The 16,762-nt window shown below is 54.2% G+C and overlaps 1 protein-coding gene across 1 annotated transcript; it reads left to right on the top strand.

Annotated features, from left to right (window-relative positions):
- Positions 1-12,811: 12,811 nt before the first annotated feature.
- LOC309603233 (ubiquitin carboxyl-terminal hydrolase 42-like) lies at positions 12,812-13,851 on the top strand (the record flags this gene model as incomplete). The annotated part of the gene is made up of 3 exons (XM_082338125.1): positions 12,812-12,998; positions 13,475-13,585; positions 13,745-13,851. 3 exons carry the CDS (start codon positions 12,812-12,814, stop codon positions 13,849-13,851), a joined length of 405 nt encoding a protein of 134 aa, XP_082194251.1.
- Positions 13,852-16,762: the final 2,911 nt, after the last annotated feature.

Genomic DNA, 16,762 nt, shown 5'->3' with positions numbered 1-16,762 from the left:
GCAGCAGTGGCGCTTAGGCCAGGGGGTCGTGCTGCCGTCCCGAGGGACCTGGGCAGGCTGCAGAGATGGGCTGACAGGGCCGTCATGCCCAGACCAGAAAGGGGACGTGCAAAGGGTGCTGTGCGGGTGACGAGCAGCGGCACAGGCTGCCCAGGGAGACTGTGGAGTCTCCCTCCCTGGAGATGTTCCACAGCCCTCTGGACATGGTCATGGACAAGCGGCTGCAGGAGGCCCTGCTTGAGCAGGGGGGTTGGACCAGGTGACTTTGTCCTCCAGCTGACCTCCCGGCCAGCCTCAAGCAGCCGCTGATTCTGGGAAATGGACGCCTGGAAGAGGACCCAGCCACCAACGCTGTCACCCTCAGGCGGCCATCGACAGCTCCACCAGGAAGCTGCAGCCGTGGAGAGGAGCCCAGGGCGGAGCAGGCTCCTGGCAGGACCTGCGGCCCCGGGAGAGGAGCCCAGGCAGCAGCAGGTTCTCTGGGCGGAGCTGCGGCCCGTGGGGCCCAGGCAGGAGCAGGGGAATGGCGTGAGGAGGAAGGGGCGGCAGAGCCGAGGCGCTGTGGGCTGCCCGCAGCCCCATTCCCCGTCCCCCTGCAGCGCTGGGAGGGCAGAGGGGCCCGAGGAGCCGGGAAGGAGGAGTGAGGCTGAGCCTGGGAAGGGCGGGGCTGGGGGAAGCCGTTTGGGGTGGGGTTTGGTGCTGCTCTCCTGCTCCCTTTTCCCTTGGCCCCAAACCGCATCAGCCTGGCCCCGCTCAGGCCCCGCTCGCCCCTGAGGGGGCGCAGGCGGCTCTGGGAGGAGAGGCCCGGGCTGCTCCCGCCCACCCAGCCAGAGCCGCGCCATTGGCCACAGCTGAGCCAATCGGCAGAGCCGGTGTTGGCCTGTCAGTGCCAGGCGGCCTGGGGCGGGGCCGGAGGGGCCAGAGGCCCAGCGGCCTGAGGAGAATGGGGGCAGAGAGGGGCCGGGGGCAGGCGGGGGGCCCCGCTCAGCAGCCGAAACCAGTTCCCACCAGTGCAGCCCTGGCTGAGGACAGCCCTGGGGAGAGCAGCACAAACCCATTTCCCTTTTCCCAGCCTCCCTGGCTGCCGGCTGCAGCCGAGGCAGAGGCCGCGCAGGGGAGGGCTCCTCCTGCCAGCGCTGCTGATGGCGGCAGAGGAGAGAGCGGCCTGGTCCTGCTGAGCGCAGGGCCGCTCTCCCGCCTGGGCTGCCCCTCGGCCCGGCGCTGCATCTCAGCACCAAGGGTCTGTGTGGTTGTTGGTGGTGTTTTCCGGAAGGGTTGTTCCCCCATCCCATCCTCCCTTCCCCCTCCCTGCCCCGGCCAATATTCACCAGAACCGTGCTGGCAGAAGGTCCCGGTTCCTGTTAAGGTCATTTACAGGGAATAATTTAAAGGCAATTTCATGAGGCTGCAATTCAAACTGCTCCAGACACACAGGAGCTTTAAATGGGCAGCTGCCTGCCGGTGACCTTTCATATGCCTTTCTTCCTAGGTTCATTCATTGCATTCCCACCAAAACCAAAGCCCCGGCTTACACATGGAAAGGGGCAAATCCCGCCGTGGGAGACAGCTGCTCTCCAGTCCTCATTGCTGTCTGGAGCCCTCCGTGACCAGGAATGGGCAGTAGGTGCCTGCAGTGTATCCCATCTCTGGATGTGCCAGGGCAAACACCAAGCTCACAGCTGGCCCAAGTGAGTAACAGTTCTCCAGCCGTTCGTGCAGACAAGACAAACAGCCTTTCTTTTTTGCCCCGTGTCAGTGCAGTACAAAACAATCAGCTCCTCGGACTGAGGAGCCTCGGGCTGAGGCAAAGGCGGCATTAAGTACCTCAGCCTTTTCCTCGTCCCTTGTCCCTGTTTCCCCCCGCCTCCAATAAAGGATGGAGATTCTCCCTAGCCCTCCTTCTGTTGCTAATGCATTTCCAGAAACAGTTTTTATTGTCTTTGACAGCAGCAGCCAGATTCAGTTCCAGCTGGGCAGTCTCCTTCTCCCACCCCTGCGGGAGCCCCGCCCTCCCGAGGTGAGATGTGGGGGCAAGGCGTTCCAGGGGGAGGGGCGAAACCGCAGGGGCGTGGCTGCGGTGGGGAGGCCGGGCTGTGAGGTCACAGACCCCCGCTGTGCGTCACCGTGATGTGCTCTGCTGTGCCGCGGGCACCGCTCTGGCAGTGCCAGCAGCAGCAGCAGCAGCAGCAGCATGGTGCAGGTGTGGGGGGCTGTGGCCCCCACCCGCCTCCTTCTTCTCCTCCTCCTGGTGGCCCTGCAAGCCCAGGATGCACGGGCTGCTCCGTGGCAAGCGCAGGGATTAGGTAGGCAGGCGGGCAAGGGACGGCACCCAGCCCTGGGCAGCGTGGAGCGGAGCCCACCGCACCTCGGGGTGACAGCAGGGCCAGGGCTGTAGTGGGGCAGGAACAGGAGAGCAGCAGGACTGGGCTGAGACGGGTGAGCTGTGGCAGCTCCTCGGGCCAGCGGGAGGCAGACGCCCTGCAGGGAGGCACAGGGGCCGCGGCCGCTGCAGGGGGCTTTTGCAGGTGAACGGTGGTGCCAGGAGTGGTGCCTGGCCCTGCCGTACAGCTCTGGCCCTGCCGTGCAGGCCGGGGGAAGGCTGCCCGAGCAGGGCGTCGCAGGGCCAGCTCTCGTGATGGTGCCAGGGGCAGCAGACCACAGGAGCACTTCTCTCCCAGGCTGCTCACAGCTGTGCCTGGGGCCGTGGCTCTGCCGCTCCCCAGCTGGGTCCCAGCTTTCAGCCTCGGGGACGTCTGTCCTCAGGAGGTGTCCGCTCAGGAAGACGGCAGCATTCCTGCTCTAGCCCTGCAGTGCTCTCCTTGGGCAAACACAGGTCCCCGACACACAGCCCCAGCCCACAGCCCAGGGGAACAGACGGGGCAGCACTTGTGCAGCCTCTCGCTGCCCAGCGGGCTCTTCTCCATGAGACGTGTGAACGATCATTTTATTCCTCCCGTGCTTTCATGTGGGCTTCTTTTGTGCACAGCAGAGATCTCCCAGTAAGAAATCCGCGAGGGGCCGTATGTTTGTCCAGCCGCTCCTTGAGGGGAGTTGCACACGGCCTGGAAACGGTATTTTGAGAGCTGCCAGGTGCCAGCCAACAGGTCACCCGGGCCCCTCTGCAGCTTTGGAAATCTCCCCCCACCCACGTCTGGGTGCCACGTCATTCCCTGACTCTCCTCCAGTCACTGCAGGTCACTGGGAAAGAAGTAGCTCACAACATCTAATGGAAACGTGCTTGATTACAGCTGTGCCTGTAGGCGACGGCCACCAGACTTCTCAGCCTGATCTTGTCCAGGAGCCTCAGGGCGATCCCACAGGTATGGCACTTGAATGCATCAGCATTTAGGGTTTCATAGTCTGTTCCTATGAAATTGTACTTAATAATTTCTTGGCCGATGCTCAGACATGCAGAAGAGCAGAGAGGGAATGGGTCGAGCTGAGTGATGTCCCCTGGGGCACTCTGCCTTGCGAAGCTGTCTTTGCCAGCCTCTGCGAGCCTGCGCTGCTTCCAGTGCCTGCTGCAAAGCCAGCGGGCTTGTTGGGGTTGAGTTTAGAGCTGGTGGGAGCTCCAGGGAGTCCTTTCTCCCGACAGCTCTGTGCACGGGTTGTTTTGGATCAGCATGGTCCAGGCACCCAGGAACTGTCTGCACGATGCTCCGGAGTGGCAGGGAGAGCGGAGTGCCATGGAGCAATCCCGCGTTTGAACGGCATTCCCTGCCGTTCAGCTCTGAGGAAGTATACGGAACTATTTCACGGAAGCTGCTCTCTTCTGTTTGTTTCCAGACGTGGCGGGAGGCGATGGATATCCAGCTTCCCGGCTGGGTCCCAGGGCTGACGTGCAGGGAGATCGCATGGGTACGTCATGGCTTTTTACTGCCTTTGAGAGCTGCCAGCTGCAAGCCCAAATGCGTGCGGGTGTGAGAATATAGACCTGCGCTGTGTGTGCCGTGACATTCCGTGATCCCCGTGTATGTTCTGCTGTTCAGTTATGATGGTGTATATCACAGTGTAGGATGGAAACGTGTCATGGGTGTTTGGTTGCAGATGTGGCTCCAGCTCCTCGGCTGGATCCTGCGCTGGAGCTCAGCTGGCATCCCAGGGGTGAGTAGTCAGTCTTGGCTGACTTCACAGGCTAAGCACTCCTTTTCAGTATTTTAGTAGTGAGAAATTTAACTGGATCCTTTCTGTTAAGGTCCTCAAAGAGCAAAGTATAAAGCCAGACTGGGGAAATCTTCCCAGCAGCCATCAGAAGTCCTAAAGGAAATCCTGGGACAACTGGAGAAAGCGGCACATGGTGGGTGGGTAGCACTCTTAACCAGAAGGCTTGGGAAGCTGAGGTTTTAGACACCTGCATGGACAAGCCATAGGCAGCCCAAGCAGAAAGGGCTCGAGGAGAGCCTCGCTGCACTGACACGCGATTGCACACCTCGCAGGTGCTGGTGAGCTGCAGAGATGGTGCAGAGTCTCTGCTGCCAGTTGTGGTTCCGGCTGAGTCCCAGGCACAGCTGCTGCCCCAGTTATCCCATTGCTGGCCAGAGCTGTTCTGGGCAGACGCTGGTATCCAGCTGGCAGGAACTGGTGGTGCGCACACCTTGCTGCCAGTGGCCGGAGGGGAGAGAGCCCTTGGGTGGCAGAGAGGATGCGCAGGCAGCTTGGGGTCACTGAGAGCGGCAGACTTTGCCGGGGCTGCAGGCATGCCCTGGCCAGGGTCGGAGCAGCCCCGACTTCACCGCCTGGTCCTGCCCCGTTGTTCTCCTTGATGTTTGAGGACTCTGTGAGACCTCGGGGTCAGGGACAGGTGAAAGCTGGACACCCAGCTTGAGGCCGGACACTGAACCTTGGAGGCAGCTAAAATGAAAGGCTGTGCATTCAGTCTCGGGTGGTTTAGCTGTCTGTGTGTAGTTGCGTTTTAGATACCTTGGTTGTGGCTTTCCTCTTGTTTTGGGGACTGTGGGCTCTTCACTGCCACTTGTGAAAGTGCCCAGACCATGGTTGCAAGGGCTTGGGGTTCATTCCACTGTGTGGGGCTGTTACCCTTAGTGTGTGATGGAGTTGGCATGATGGGTTGTGCTTCTCCAAAGGGCTCTTTCCCCACCTGAGTTTGCTGCAGCAACCTCCTGTCCTCTCTGAGGGAAGTTATTTACCGTCATCTTGCAGTTTGCCCAAAATGAACTGAGTGGAATGTGAACAGGAAGATGACCTGCAATCTCCCAGTCTCTCAGCAGGTCAGGTTTTGCCGTCTACTGCTAAACTGGAAAGTGTCCAGTGCTTAATTTTTTTCGGTGAATGACACATTGTTTGGACCAGTGATGAGGTGCACCCCCAAACACCCAGGCTTTGTTTCTGAGTGTAATTAATGTATTTTGCCTCCTGAAGATACCGTGTTCCTGAGGAGGAACAGTTACTTCTACTTAAACTGACCCACTTTCTTTCTAAAGAGATGGACGGTGAGACCGTGGAGAAGGAGGCGCTTGAGGAAGGAGGCAGTCCCTCATTGCCAGTCTCTGATGGAAAAACGGGGGCAATCCAACCAAGCGGCGTGCCAGGTAATTGCTGTCCCTCGGTCATCCAGTGTCATATCTCAAAACCCCTGGGTGTCTGCAGGCTCTTCCCCTGGTGCTGGCTACTGCACATGGGGTCAGCAGCCGAACTATTAGTACAGAGCCAGTGTTCTGCAGGGAGCCAGGAGCGGCTCTCTGAGGATGGCTGTCGTCTCGGGGGTGTGGAGGTTCTTGCCAGCAGTGTGCCAGAGAGACACCGGTAACCCTCTGTGGATGTGGTGAAGTGCTCGCCTCCCACCGCCCCCCTTTCCCAGGAATTTCAGAACTCTGCCATTTTGGGAACAAGGCCACCTGAACCACGTTCAGTAGATGATGGGAAATGTGACTCTTGATCGAATGGACCTCCCTGAGTACCTGCATCCCAGATCTTGCCGTGCGTCCCTAGAGCCCTAGGCCCAACAGAGGGGGATCCCTGCTGTGAGCCGAGATGCAAAGGGATTCACTGGCAGATCAGGCACAGGCTTAGAGGGCACCTGCACCGTCCTTCTGCACCCCCTGTGCCTGAGCCATGCTGAGGCTTTACCTTCCTCTGCTTCTTGGCAGTGCTGCCCAGCCCCGGGGAAAGCCACCCCACCGGAATATATGAATTTTTTCAAAAGACTCCATGTTCTGGGCAGTCTTGCAGGGGGCCATAAGTGGGAGAAAAGTCCTGAAAACTGGAGGCATGCAAGTGGTGTGCCCATGGTGGAGAAAAGGCAAAGGGGGAGAGCAATGTTGAGGTGTCTCGTGAGAGGGCCTGACTCCGTCCCCTCGGGGTGTGGGTGCTGGGCTGGGGAGGGAGAGCTGGGGGTGGCACTCCCTGATGCAGGGATGGAGAAAGAGAGGCTCCAGAGTGCATTGGTTGGCAATGGCTTTGGGAGTTTCCTTTGTTTCTACTGAAATGCTGCAGCCCCAGGATGGTCACTCCTTCGGAGATGCTAACAAAGTGAGAGAGACCATTTCCTGGCAATGTCAGACCTCCTGGGAGATTGCCAGTCGTGCGCAGGACACACTAACGTGCAGAATTGTTCCTCCAGGTGTGGACGGGAGGAGAAACTCAAATGCTGTGGATCCCAATGATTTCCAGAAATACTGCATAGAAGGCGCCGTGGCAGTCTTGGGCTCCGTGCTGTTTGGGATGGCACTGTGTGGTGTGATCTGTCTGTGGAGGAAGAGGAAACAGTGAGTTGTTGGCAGGTTTTTTTGGCCAAACTTCTGTATGAGATGGCTGCTGTTGGTCATGAAGCATTTCGAGTATTCTGGAGTGGTGAGTTACTTATTGGCTAGACTCGACTGAGGTTTCTGCTGTAAGATGCTTTCACTGGCCTCTCCATTCATGGGCATTCTTTTCTGAAAGCCCTTCTTACTGTGGCAAGTGTTGGTTACAAGTGACCCTGCCTCAACAAGAGCAGACCCAGCGACAGACGTAGGCAGAGCAAGGTCAGAAAGTAAAAACAACAAGGGATGATGTTGCCATAGAAAGTGAGCACCCACATGGCACCGCAGCTGCAGCGGGGCCTCAGCAGCCTCCTCTCTTCACAGGCGCCTCTCCACAGCTTCGTGAGCCCGGCCTGACACCAGCAGCCGCCCCACTCACCCAGAGAGCTGTCCTGCATGCCCCAGAACCCCTGAGAGCCGGACCTGATGCCAGCAGCCACCGCCTGTGCCTGGAAATCCAGCCCACCTGCCACGGAGCAGCAAGGATCCAGCCCCTGCCATCCCCCACCAGTGTGTGTCCTGAAAAAAGGCTATTGTTAATAAAAGACAGGTTTGGACCCTATAAATCAGGCCTGGGACTCTAAAAATGAGGCTTTGGACCTTCAAAATCAGAACTGGGGACTTAAAAATGACGCTCTGCGAACTTTAAGTGAGTCCTTGAACCTTGAAAGCAAGGCTTGGAAATATTGCAAATGAGGGTGTGGACCCTGAAAATGAGGGTTTGGACCTTAAAAAGGAGCATTTCAACCCTAGAATCAAAGCTTTGTACTCTAAAAATGAAGCTTTGGGCCCTAAAAATGAGGCTGTGAGCCCTAAAAGAGGGCTTTGGACCCTAAAAATGAGGGTTTGGACACTCAAGATGTGGCTTGGACCCTCAAAACGACTGGCTGGATCCTAAAAGTGCCATCTTGGAGCCTGAAATTGAGGCTTCAGAAAGTCAAAATGTGGCTTTGGAGTCTAAAAAAGGAGACTTTGCCATCTGAAACAGAGGCTTTGGACCATCAACATGAGGCTTTGAAGTCTAAAATGATGCTTTGGAAGCAAAACTAAGACTTTAGAAAGTAAATATGAGGCTTTGGACACTGCAACTGTATCTTTGGATCCTGAAAAGAGGCTTGGTGCCCTAAAAGTGAGAGTTTAAACCCTAAAAATGAAACTGTGGGCCCCAAAAAAGGCTATGGGTAATAAAAGACAGGTTTGGAACAAAAAAAATGAGGATTTTGGCCCTCAGAGGGACTCTTTGGGCACTAAAAAGAATGGGCCGGATGCTACAAATGACACTCGGGACCCTGCAAACGAGGGGAACATGTTATGTTCCTCTCTGGCCCCAAGAGCTGAAGCTTTGATCCTGAATATAGGGCTTTGGGCACCCCAGTGAAGGCTTTGAGCTGTCAAAGAGGGCTTTGGAGCCTATAAAGGAGAGTTTGGACCCTCCAAAGGAGGATTTGGGCCTTCAAAAGGGGGCTTGGGAAATGAAATGGAGGTTTGGAACCCTGAAATCAGGTTTGGTGCCCTAAAATGATGCTTTGGTACCAAAACCTATGGCTTTGCACCCTAAAAATGGGGTTTTGGAGGCTCAAAATGAGGCTTTGGACATGAAACAAATGAGGCTTTGTAGCCTAAATGAGGAGTTTGGACCCTCAAATGAGGCTTTGGGCCCACCAAATGAGTATTTGGGCTGTCAAAATGAGGCTTTGGTCCGTCCAAATTGCAGACTGGATCCTACAAATGAGGCTATGGTTCCTGAAAGCGAGGCTTTGGTCCCAGAAAAGGAGGCTTTAGAAGCTAAATCTGAGGGTTTGGGCCCAAAAACGAGCCTTTGGACCCTCTAAATAAGGCTTTGGACTCTAAGAATGAGGCTTTGGACCTTCAAAATCAGAACTGGGGACTTAAAAATGACACTGTGGGCCCTTGAAATGAGTCCTTGAATCTTAAAAGTGGGGCTTGGAAATTGTAAGTGAGGGTTTGGAGCCTGAAAATGAGGGCTTGGACCATCAAAAGGAGGCTTTCAAGCCTAGAATCAAAGCTTTGTACTCTAAAACTGAAGCTTTGAGCCCTAAAAGAGGGGGTTGGCCCTAAAAACGAGGGTTTGGAAACTCAAGATGCAACTTGGGCCCTCAAAACAGCTGGTGGCATCCTAAAACTGAGCCTTTGGAGCCTGAAATTGAGGCTTTGGAAAGTCAAAATTCGGCCTTGGAGTCTAAAAAGGAGATTTGCAAACTGAAAGGGAGCCTTTGGATCATAAAAATGAGGCTTTGGAGCCTAAAAAGAGACTTTGGACCCTAAAATGAGCCTTTGATCCCTAAAAGTGAGGCTTTGGGCCATAGAAATGAGGCTTTGGATCCTAAGGTGAAAATTGGAACCTTAAGAATGAGGCTTTGGGCCTTAAAATGAGCATTTGGACCATAAAAGGAGTAGTTGGATCCTGAAAAGCAGGCTTTGGGCCCTGAAAAGGAGACTTTGGGCTCTGTAATCAGTTTTGGACCTTAAAACTGTCCCTGCTCATGAAGTTCAGGGCAGTTTATGGAGTTATTCATCTGAATGATTCGAGTCATGTGCCATAGGGAGAACTCTGTCTCTCTCTTCTCCTCTTCTTCAGTACCGGTACTGTGTGGCCACGATGGGGAGCTGTCCTGAAAATTTGGCAAGTGGGCTATGCTGACCGAGGAGAGAAGCTGGGACGCAGAGTATAGCATTACAAGAGGAATTCTTGCATTTGTGCGCATGAGATGTCCCATTCAAACTGGGGCACCACAAATGCGGTTTTACACATGCTTCTTATGCCTTTCAAGCATTCAGGTCCAATGCAATTTAACCAGTCCCTGCTGAACACACACACAGGCTGCTGTTGTGCAAAGCAACTCTAATTCTGTGGCGTCGTCATCCATCTGCTTCTTTCTTGATCTTGACGTCCCTGGAGTGGGTCTGGCTGCAGATCCTGGTCTCTGATGGCAGATAAGGGGAGGGTTTCACAGAGGTGTCGGAGGGGCTGGGATGCTGGCGTGAGCTGGGTCGTCCAGGGGCATCCTTTCTTCTTCAGGGTGGGGGCTGTCCTTCTCCTCCTTGCAGTGAGCTGGGGCCCTTTGGTCATGCTGACTGAACCATGACTGTGCAGTATACAATGTCAACGAGATGTTTATCTGTCTGTCTTCAGGAACTTGGTCCAATTTCATACTCTCAAGACTAATTGCTGCAATAGTTAGGGCATGAGATTTTCCTGAGAGAGCCCCTGGGGTGTCCCTCTGTGGGGGTCCCCGGGAGGTACTTGTGGGGGTTGCTCGTAGATGGGTGGGAGCTGCAGGTACTGGGGGCGATGGTAGCAGTGTGGGGTGGGGATGCTGTTCCTGGGGATATAGGTTCCAGCCTGCGGTGGGGATGCCGGTGGTGGGGCTGTCAGCAGAAGGACGGGACAGAGATACCAGGGGTGTTGGTACCAGGCAGGAGCACTAGTTCAGAGCCAGCCCATGGCTGTATCTTGGGGGCAGATAAAATTCATTGGAAATGAACCTGTAAGAGACCAGGTGCTTTGCTCCACGAGTCTCACGGACACAGTCCTGTACCTGGGAAGAGTGGAAAAGAAACCCTCAGCAACCCAAATGTGCCAGCCAAAGCTGGGAACAGGCACGCTTACAGCCCTGGGCAGGATTTTCTTCATCCGGCTGGTGCAGCTCAGGGAGGAGGTGGGAGCTCTGACGGCAGATGAGCAGCCCTTTGCCAGCAGGGCATGGGGAAGCCCAGGGGCTGATGGCTGTGGGAGGTGCCTGGGCCGTGGCAGCTCTGTGGCCTCCAGGGGACATGTCCCCATGTGGGCGCCCATGTCACAAAGGGGCGGTGATGCGGCACCCACCCAGCGCTTGTGACCTCACCTGGCCAGGGCTTGGAATCCTGAAGAGCAGGCCAGTGTAAGCTAGTTGGGCTGAGCTGCCCTTCGGGATAACTCGGCTCCTTCCATTGCTACTTGTGTGCCCACTTTTTTCCAACCATTTATCGTTTCCTGCCCACTTCTCCTCAGCTTCCATCCTCGGTCAAAGGTAATTATGATTTGACTTTCAGGACACATCATAGAGTAGGTAGATATGGGAGAAAAGTATAGGCTGGTCTGTACCTTCCGAGTTCTAGGCTGAGCTATTACACCTTTCTAGGCCGGCCAGATACGGGCTATCGGTAGAGCTCCTGTTTGCTAATTCTTATATTTCTTTACCATAGCCTAGGATAGGTAAGTAGGGGGGTGGCCGTGTAGTCTGAGGCGTTGGGCTCAGCCTGGAATGACAAGAAGCCCACCCTGACTGATGGGGTAGGAAGGGAGACAGAAAAGAAGGACGGCAAAGGCAGCCGTTAAAGTAGCGGCCAAAAGCCGGTCACTCCTGCGTACAAGGTGGAAAAGTGTGGGCTGGAGACCAGAGGGCTCTGCTGCTAACGCTGGCCACAGGTAAGCAGCAGGTCCCCTTCAGAGAAGGTGACACGCAATGCAGTCTGTCAAAAGGGCCTTGGTAATTGCTGTCAACTGGAGTCCTGTGACAGGGACAGCAGGGCCGTCAGCCTGCAGCTCTGCAGCACTTACAAGTACCACTGAAACACTTCTGATGGCAAACGTTGATCTGTGGTTTTCATTTGGAATTTTGGAATTTTGGAATTATTTTCAATCATTTTGTTGAACTACAATTATTTCTTTGCAATCAGCCAGGCTCACCCAGGTGTTTTCAATTAGACACGGGAAAACACGTTTTGTCCCTCCTCTGCCACTATGGACAAGACTTTGGAAGATGACATTGCTCGTAGAAAGGTCTGACATCAGTAGGGTTACCTTCTGGGCTAGGAACTTGCTTGTTTTCATCCAGTTACAATCAGGAAAAGGGAAGACTTGACCCGATAATCCAGTTCAGGAGTCTAGAGGGAAAGGAAGGTAGCCCGAGGCACAGAAATCAGAGCGTGGGTTTCATGGTGTTTTGGCAAAGTAAGCAGGGCAACAGACTCTTTTCCAAAACTGTTTCTTGACCAGTCATTGTCAATGGCAGTGTTAGGCTTCCCCCAGTGGTTCTGTGTCGGAGGTTAGAGCTGCTTGTCCTGGGGGCTCCTGTACAGAACTCGACTTCTAAATGATGCTTTTATGCAACCACATCGTCTCCTCTCTTTTCCAATGTCATTTCCCTGCAGCCATTGCCGAGGGAATGGCTCTGCCACAGAGGATCCTCTTTCCCCCGGAGAAGCTTTGCATGGCCTGGCAGCAACCAGGCAGGGTCGGTGCGGGCCTCTACAACCTGGGCAACAGGAGCTTCCTCAGCACCATCCTGCAGCATTTGACTGCAGAGAGCAGGGAAGTACCCCGGGGCCACAGCAGGGCTGTTCCAGCCCCAGCTGTCCCCAGCAGTGGCCCCAGCCGTGTGCCCGTGCCCACCCAGGGCTGGCTCTGCGCCGGGCAGAGGCATGTGCTCTGCCCAGGGAAGGAGCCCCGTCCCTGCAGCGGGCACCTGGGGCGGCCCTGTGGCCGCAGCTGCGGGAGTTGCCAGGCGGTGCCAGTCCCGTCGCCGCGTGGCCCCACACGGCCGCATGTCACAAAGGGCGTCCCAGGGCCGGGTGGCCATAAACGGCATCCCCGGGCAGCTCCTGCCGTGCTCTCTCCTGGAGCTGGCGCCTGTGCTGGAGAGAGCAAGCGTGGGCTGAGCTCGCCAGCGGGGGTCACTCAGCTCCTCGCTGTCTGCATTTCCTTCTACGTTCTCCTTTTCTTCCCGGAAAGTTCATCCATTTCTTCTCCCTCCCCTTCCCGCTAATTCCAGTTGGTGGCAAAGGTAATTGTTAGTTTCCTTTTGGACAGGGGATTGCGTAGATCGAGACAGGGTGGACGTGTGGCTTGGCCTGTACCTTCTGAGGTGCCAGCTGAGCTCTACTTTTACAGCTTGGGTAGACGCAGGCTGCCAGCATAATTCCTTGTTATCTTTTATGTAACACATCCTAAGAGGGACAAGCCTAGGGAGAGCGGTCTAGGGCTTTCCAAAACCAAACCAGGAGGATCTCCTTTAAAAGCTGACTTCCTTGCAGGCATGAGTGTCGGAATGGCTGTGCCGGAAAGGGACCTGTTTCCTCCGCAGAAGATTTGCATGGCCTGGCAGCAAAGATGCAGTGTCGGAGGCGGCCTCTTCAACCTGGGCAATACCTGCTTCCTCAACTCTGTCCTGCAGTGTTTGACATACACCCCGCCGCTGGCCAACTACTTGCTCTCTCGTGAGCACAGCCAGTCCTGTGAGTCCTTGCTACACCTTCTTTTACATCTCTTGGGCAGCTCTGAAGGATGAAAGAACAACAGGGACTCTGGGAAGACAGCTCTTCCTTTTCCTCTGGAAGCTGCCTCCCAATATTGCCTTCAGAGCGGGCTCGGCATAGCATAGGCAGCGCGTCAGTTTGGTTTCATGCGCCATGCTCCTACTCCCAGGGAAGATCATTTCTTGCTTCCCGTGCTTAATGAAGTGCCTTCGAAAGGCATGCCTATTTCTTCTATACAACTCTGCACAATAAACCGCCACAGGGCTGTTGAGCCACTGGCATCCGAGGAGAAGCAGATGTAGAAGGGAGAGTGGAGATTGCACCTGGAACTTAAACGTGGCGTGGTTTGGTGGTTTTTTCCCTTGAAGCTTTTCCATAGCTGTGTATATTTTACCTGACCGAGAGGCTCGCTTGCTTGCTTCCTCCCTTCCGTCCTTCTTTCCCTCCCTCTTTAGGTGCGAAGCAAGGCTTCTGCATGATGTGTACCATGGAAGTGCACATTGAGGAGGTGCTGTCTTGCTCGGGCAGTGCCATCGAGCCTACGCCTGTGATCAATGAGCTTCCACGTGAGTCATTTCAGATGGTTTCATTTGGAGGTATTTTGGATTTCTGAAGAAGTGTGTAACTGGTTTTGCCGGGTTCATGTTAAGGAGGAGAGCTTTCAGAAGGGTAAGTCTTCTTTCCTTTTTCTCTGAGATCAGTGGGAAACCCTTCTTCTTTCTCAGGAATAGGAGACCATTTCCAGCTTGGCACCCAGGAAGACGCACATGAATTCTTCTGCTACACCGTGGATGCCATGCAGAGGGCTTGCTTGAGCACAAGCAGCAAGTAAGCATAAGCACATGACCATTGAAACGTTCTCTAGCCCTTTTGACTCCTTCCTTTACGACCACCAGTGAAAACTCTGTCTGGGCCCTTCCTACCAAGGAAAACTCGTGGAAGAGCTAACTCTCTGCCTTCCACCTTCTGAGCTCCGATTACCATTTCTTTCCAGCCGGGACACAACTTCTCAAGCTAGCACACTCATTCATCAGGTCTTTGGAGGCTTTCTAAGATCCAGAGGTACTTTTTAAAAATATTTCAGTCCTTAGAATGACCCATGGCTCTTCCTCTCTTTGTGGTAAACAGCTCCTAGCATGCGGCAGTAGGTCCAGTGTGTCTAAAGTCGTACGTGTTGGTCATTGAAATGGGCAGTTAGTCTCCTTCCCTACCTGAGAAGCATTTCTCTTTGCTTCTTTTGCAGTAACGTGCTTGAGCTGCAAAGCCGTTTCTGACACCTACGAGACATTCCTTGATATTCCTTTGGATATCAAGGTGAGATGTTTTGAAATTGTGGTGCCAAATGTTTCAGGGCCCCTGCGGGGGCCTAGTTTATCTCCAGTAAACAATGTTGGCTTCCAGCTGTGGGCTGTTACCAGGCAAGAGCTTGGGGGTGGATGGGAAGGGAACTGGGCTTGTGTGCTCCTTCTGCGGAAGCCCTGTAAATGGTCTCCCTGGGCTGGGTGCTGGGTGTCAGCTGGGCAAAGAGTAAGGATGGTATGGACAGCCATCATGACACTGTCATACCACCCTGCTTGGGACTCCCTCACTACGCGTTTGATTGATGCTGGGGGGATGGGTTTGATTGTTTTTGCTATTTTGGACCACGCGTACCGCAGGTAACTCTGGTACCGCCCAGGGGTAGCTGTTTATTGGGATAACGCTGGTACCACGCGGGTAGCTATTTCCTGGGGTTTTTGAGTTTCCAGGATCTTAGTGCTCTCCTTTCTTCCTCATCCAGGCAGCCTCATCGGTCACTGGAGCTCTGGAAGACTTTGTCAAACCGGAGCAGCTGGATGGTGAAAATGGCTATAAATGTAGCAAGTAAGATTTCGGCCAATGCCACCTTCATAGCAGATACTGGGTTACGGTATTGCATGTCTGGGAGCACTAGTTATGTTTTGACTGAATTGAGAAACCCAGTCATGAGACAGCTTGGCTTTGTTTTTCTTTTTTTTTTTCTTCCCCATACAACTAATCCACCTGAATCATCCAGAACTTGGAAAAGAATGCATTTGTTTCTAAGATGGGTATTTCTTTCCCCTTCTGCCTCAATACTTGGAAAGCTTGGATGAGAATTTTATTGCTGGCATTGTCTGCCCTGGAGGTGGTCAAGCTTCCTAGCTATGAAGTTGCCCACTGAACTACCCCTATGGCCAGAAGGTAAAAGACATGTCCCATATGCAGTGGTGAGCCGAAGCAAGGCGGGAGCCCTGGGCAGTGATCTGGCAACAGCAGCTTCCTCAAGAAAGCCATCAACAGTTTTGTTTCCAAGGCTTTTTGGATGCTTGCGTCTCTGTCCAGGAGATCTCAGTCCTCGGAGCAGCAGCAGTCCCCGCTGGCTCTCTGAACAGCGTCATGCCTAGTTCTTGTATTGCCAAGGCTCTAGACTGCTGCTCTCCAAAGGGAGCCGCCCTAGCCCGAAGCTGCCTTCAGGGAGAACATATGGACTTCAGGGGTCTGAAATGCAAGCGTGCATACGATAGTTGGGCAAAACAAGCCTTAACTCAACCCTACACGGATGGAGGGCGCAGCCGGGAGAAGACAGGTTGCAACAGCTGGGGCTGTGCTTGTTTTCCAGGTGTGAACAGCTGGCCGCTGCGTCCAAGAGCCTTACCATACATCGTTCCTCCAATGTCCTGACAGTGTGCTTGAAGAGATTTGATGCTTTCTCTGGCAGAAAGATTAGCAAGGTATGGCTACAAGTGCACTGCAACTTCGTCTGCTTGGAAGGAGACCTTTCCCGAAGGAGAACCCTTTTTTGGAAGTTGTTACTGTCTACTTGCCCGATGGCTATCGAGTGAGTGCAGTTGCCTAAGAAAAACCAAGGCAATAGCTGTGCCTTGCTCTTTCCCTTGCGGTAAGAGGAAAGTCCCAATGTGAAGATAAGCACCTCCTGTGCTCCTTAAGAGATGGTTTGGGCGCAAACTGTTTTCTGCCACTTCCATGATGAAATGGCAACACCTGGTTTTGATGGGCCAAGAAGATCGATTTCTATACTTGCAGCCTGTGTTTGGTGACAAGGTTTTCTCAGGCTGCTTCCTAAAGACTCTCAAGGTAGTTTCTGAGTCTTCTTGGTCTCTCCTTAGGTTGTGCAGTATCCGGAATATTTGGACCTTGGCGCATACATGTCTCAAGCCCCTGGAGAACCGCTCCTCTATTCCTTGTATGCCGTCCTGGTACATGAAGGTTCCAGCTGTCAGACAGGACATTATTACTGCTTCGTAAAGGTGAAAGCCAACTTAGTGATGTGCATTGGGGTATTGTGTCCTGTCTGTGGTTTTGTTTTAAAAACCCTGCAGTTCATCAGAAGACAGCCTTGCCTTTCTTTGCAGGCCAGCGATGGATGTTGGTACAAGATGAATGATGCCTCTGTACGTCTTTGTGACATCAAGACGGTACTCTGCCAGCGTGCCTATTTACTCTTCTATGCCAGGTACCATGAAGTGTGAAAGGGTGTTCAGAATATGCTCCCTCTCCTCTTCCTGATCTTCTTGTTGCTGGTCTCCTCCGGTGGGTTTTGCTTTCTGTCCTAGCAGAGAACGCCTCTTTGTCCAGCTGAGTTCTCTGTTCTGCAGTCCGCCAGGTCCTTTCTTCTCCCTCCTTGTCTGGCTCTAAACAGTTGCGCTTGTGTAAATTGCTACCTGCCTGCTCCCTGAGACTGGCTGTGAAACGAGGCAAAATGGAGGTGCGAGAGGGTACAA

Source organism: Platalea leucorodia (genome assembly GCF_965183815.1).
Source record: "Platalea leucorodia genome assembly, contig: HAP1_HAP1_SCAFFOLD_24, whole genome shotgun sequence".
Classification (NCBI taxonomy): Eukaryota; Metazoa; Chordata; class Aves; order Pelecaniformes; family Threskiornithidae; genus Platalea; species Platalea leucorodia.
This window is presented reverse-complemented; position numbering and strand designations above follow the sequence as displayed.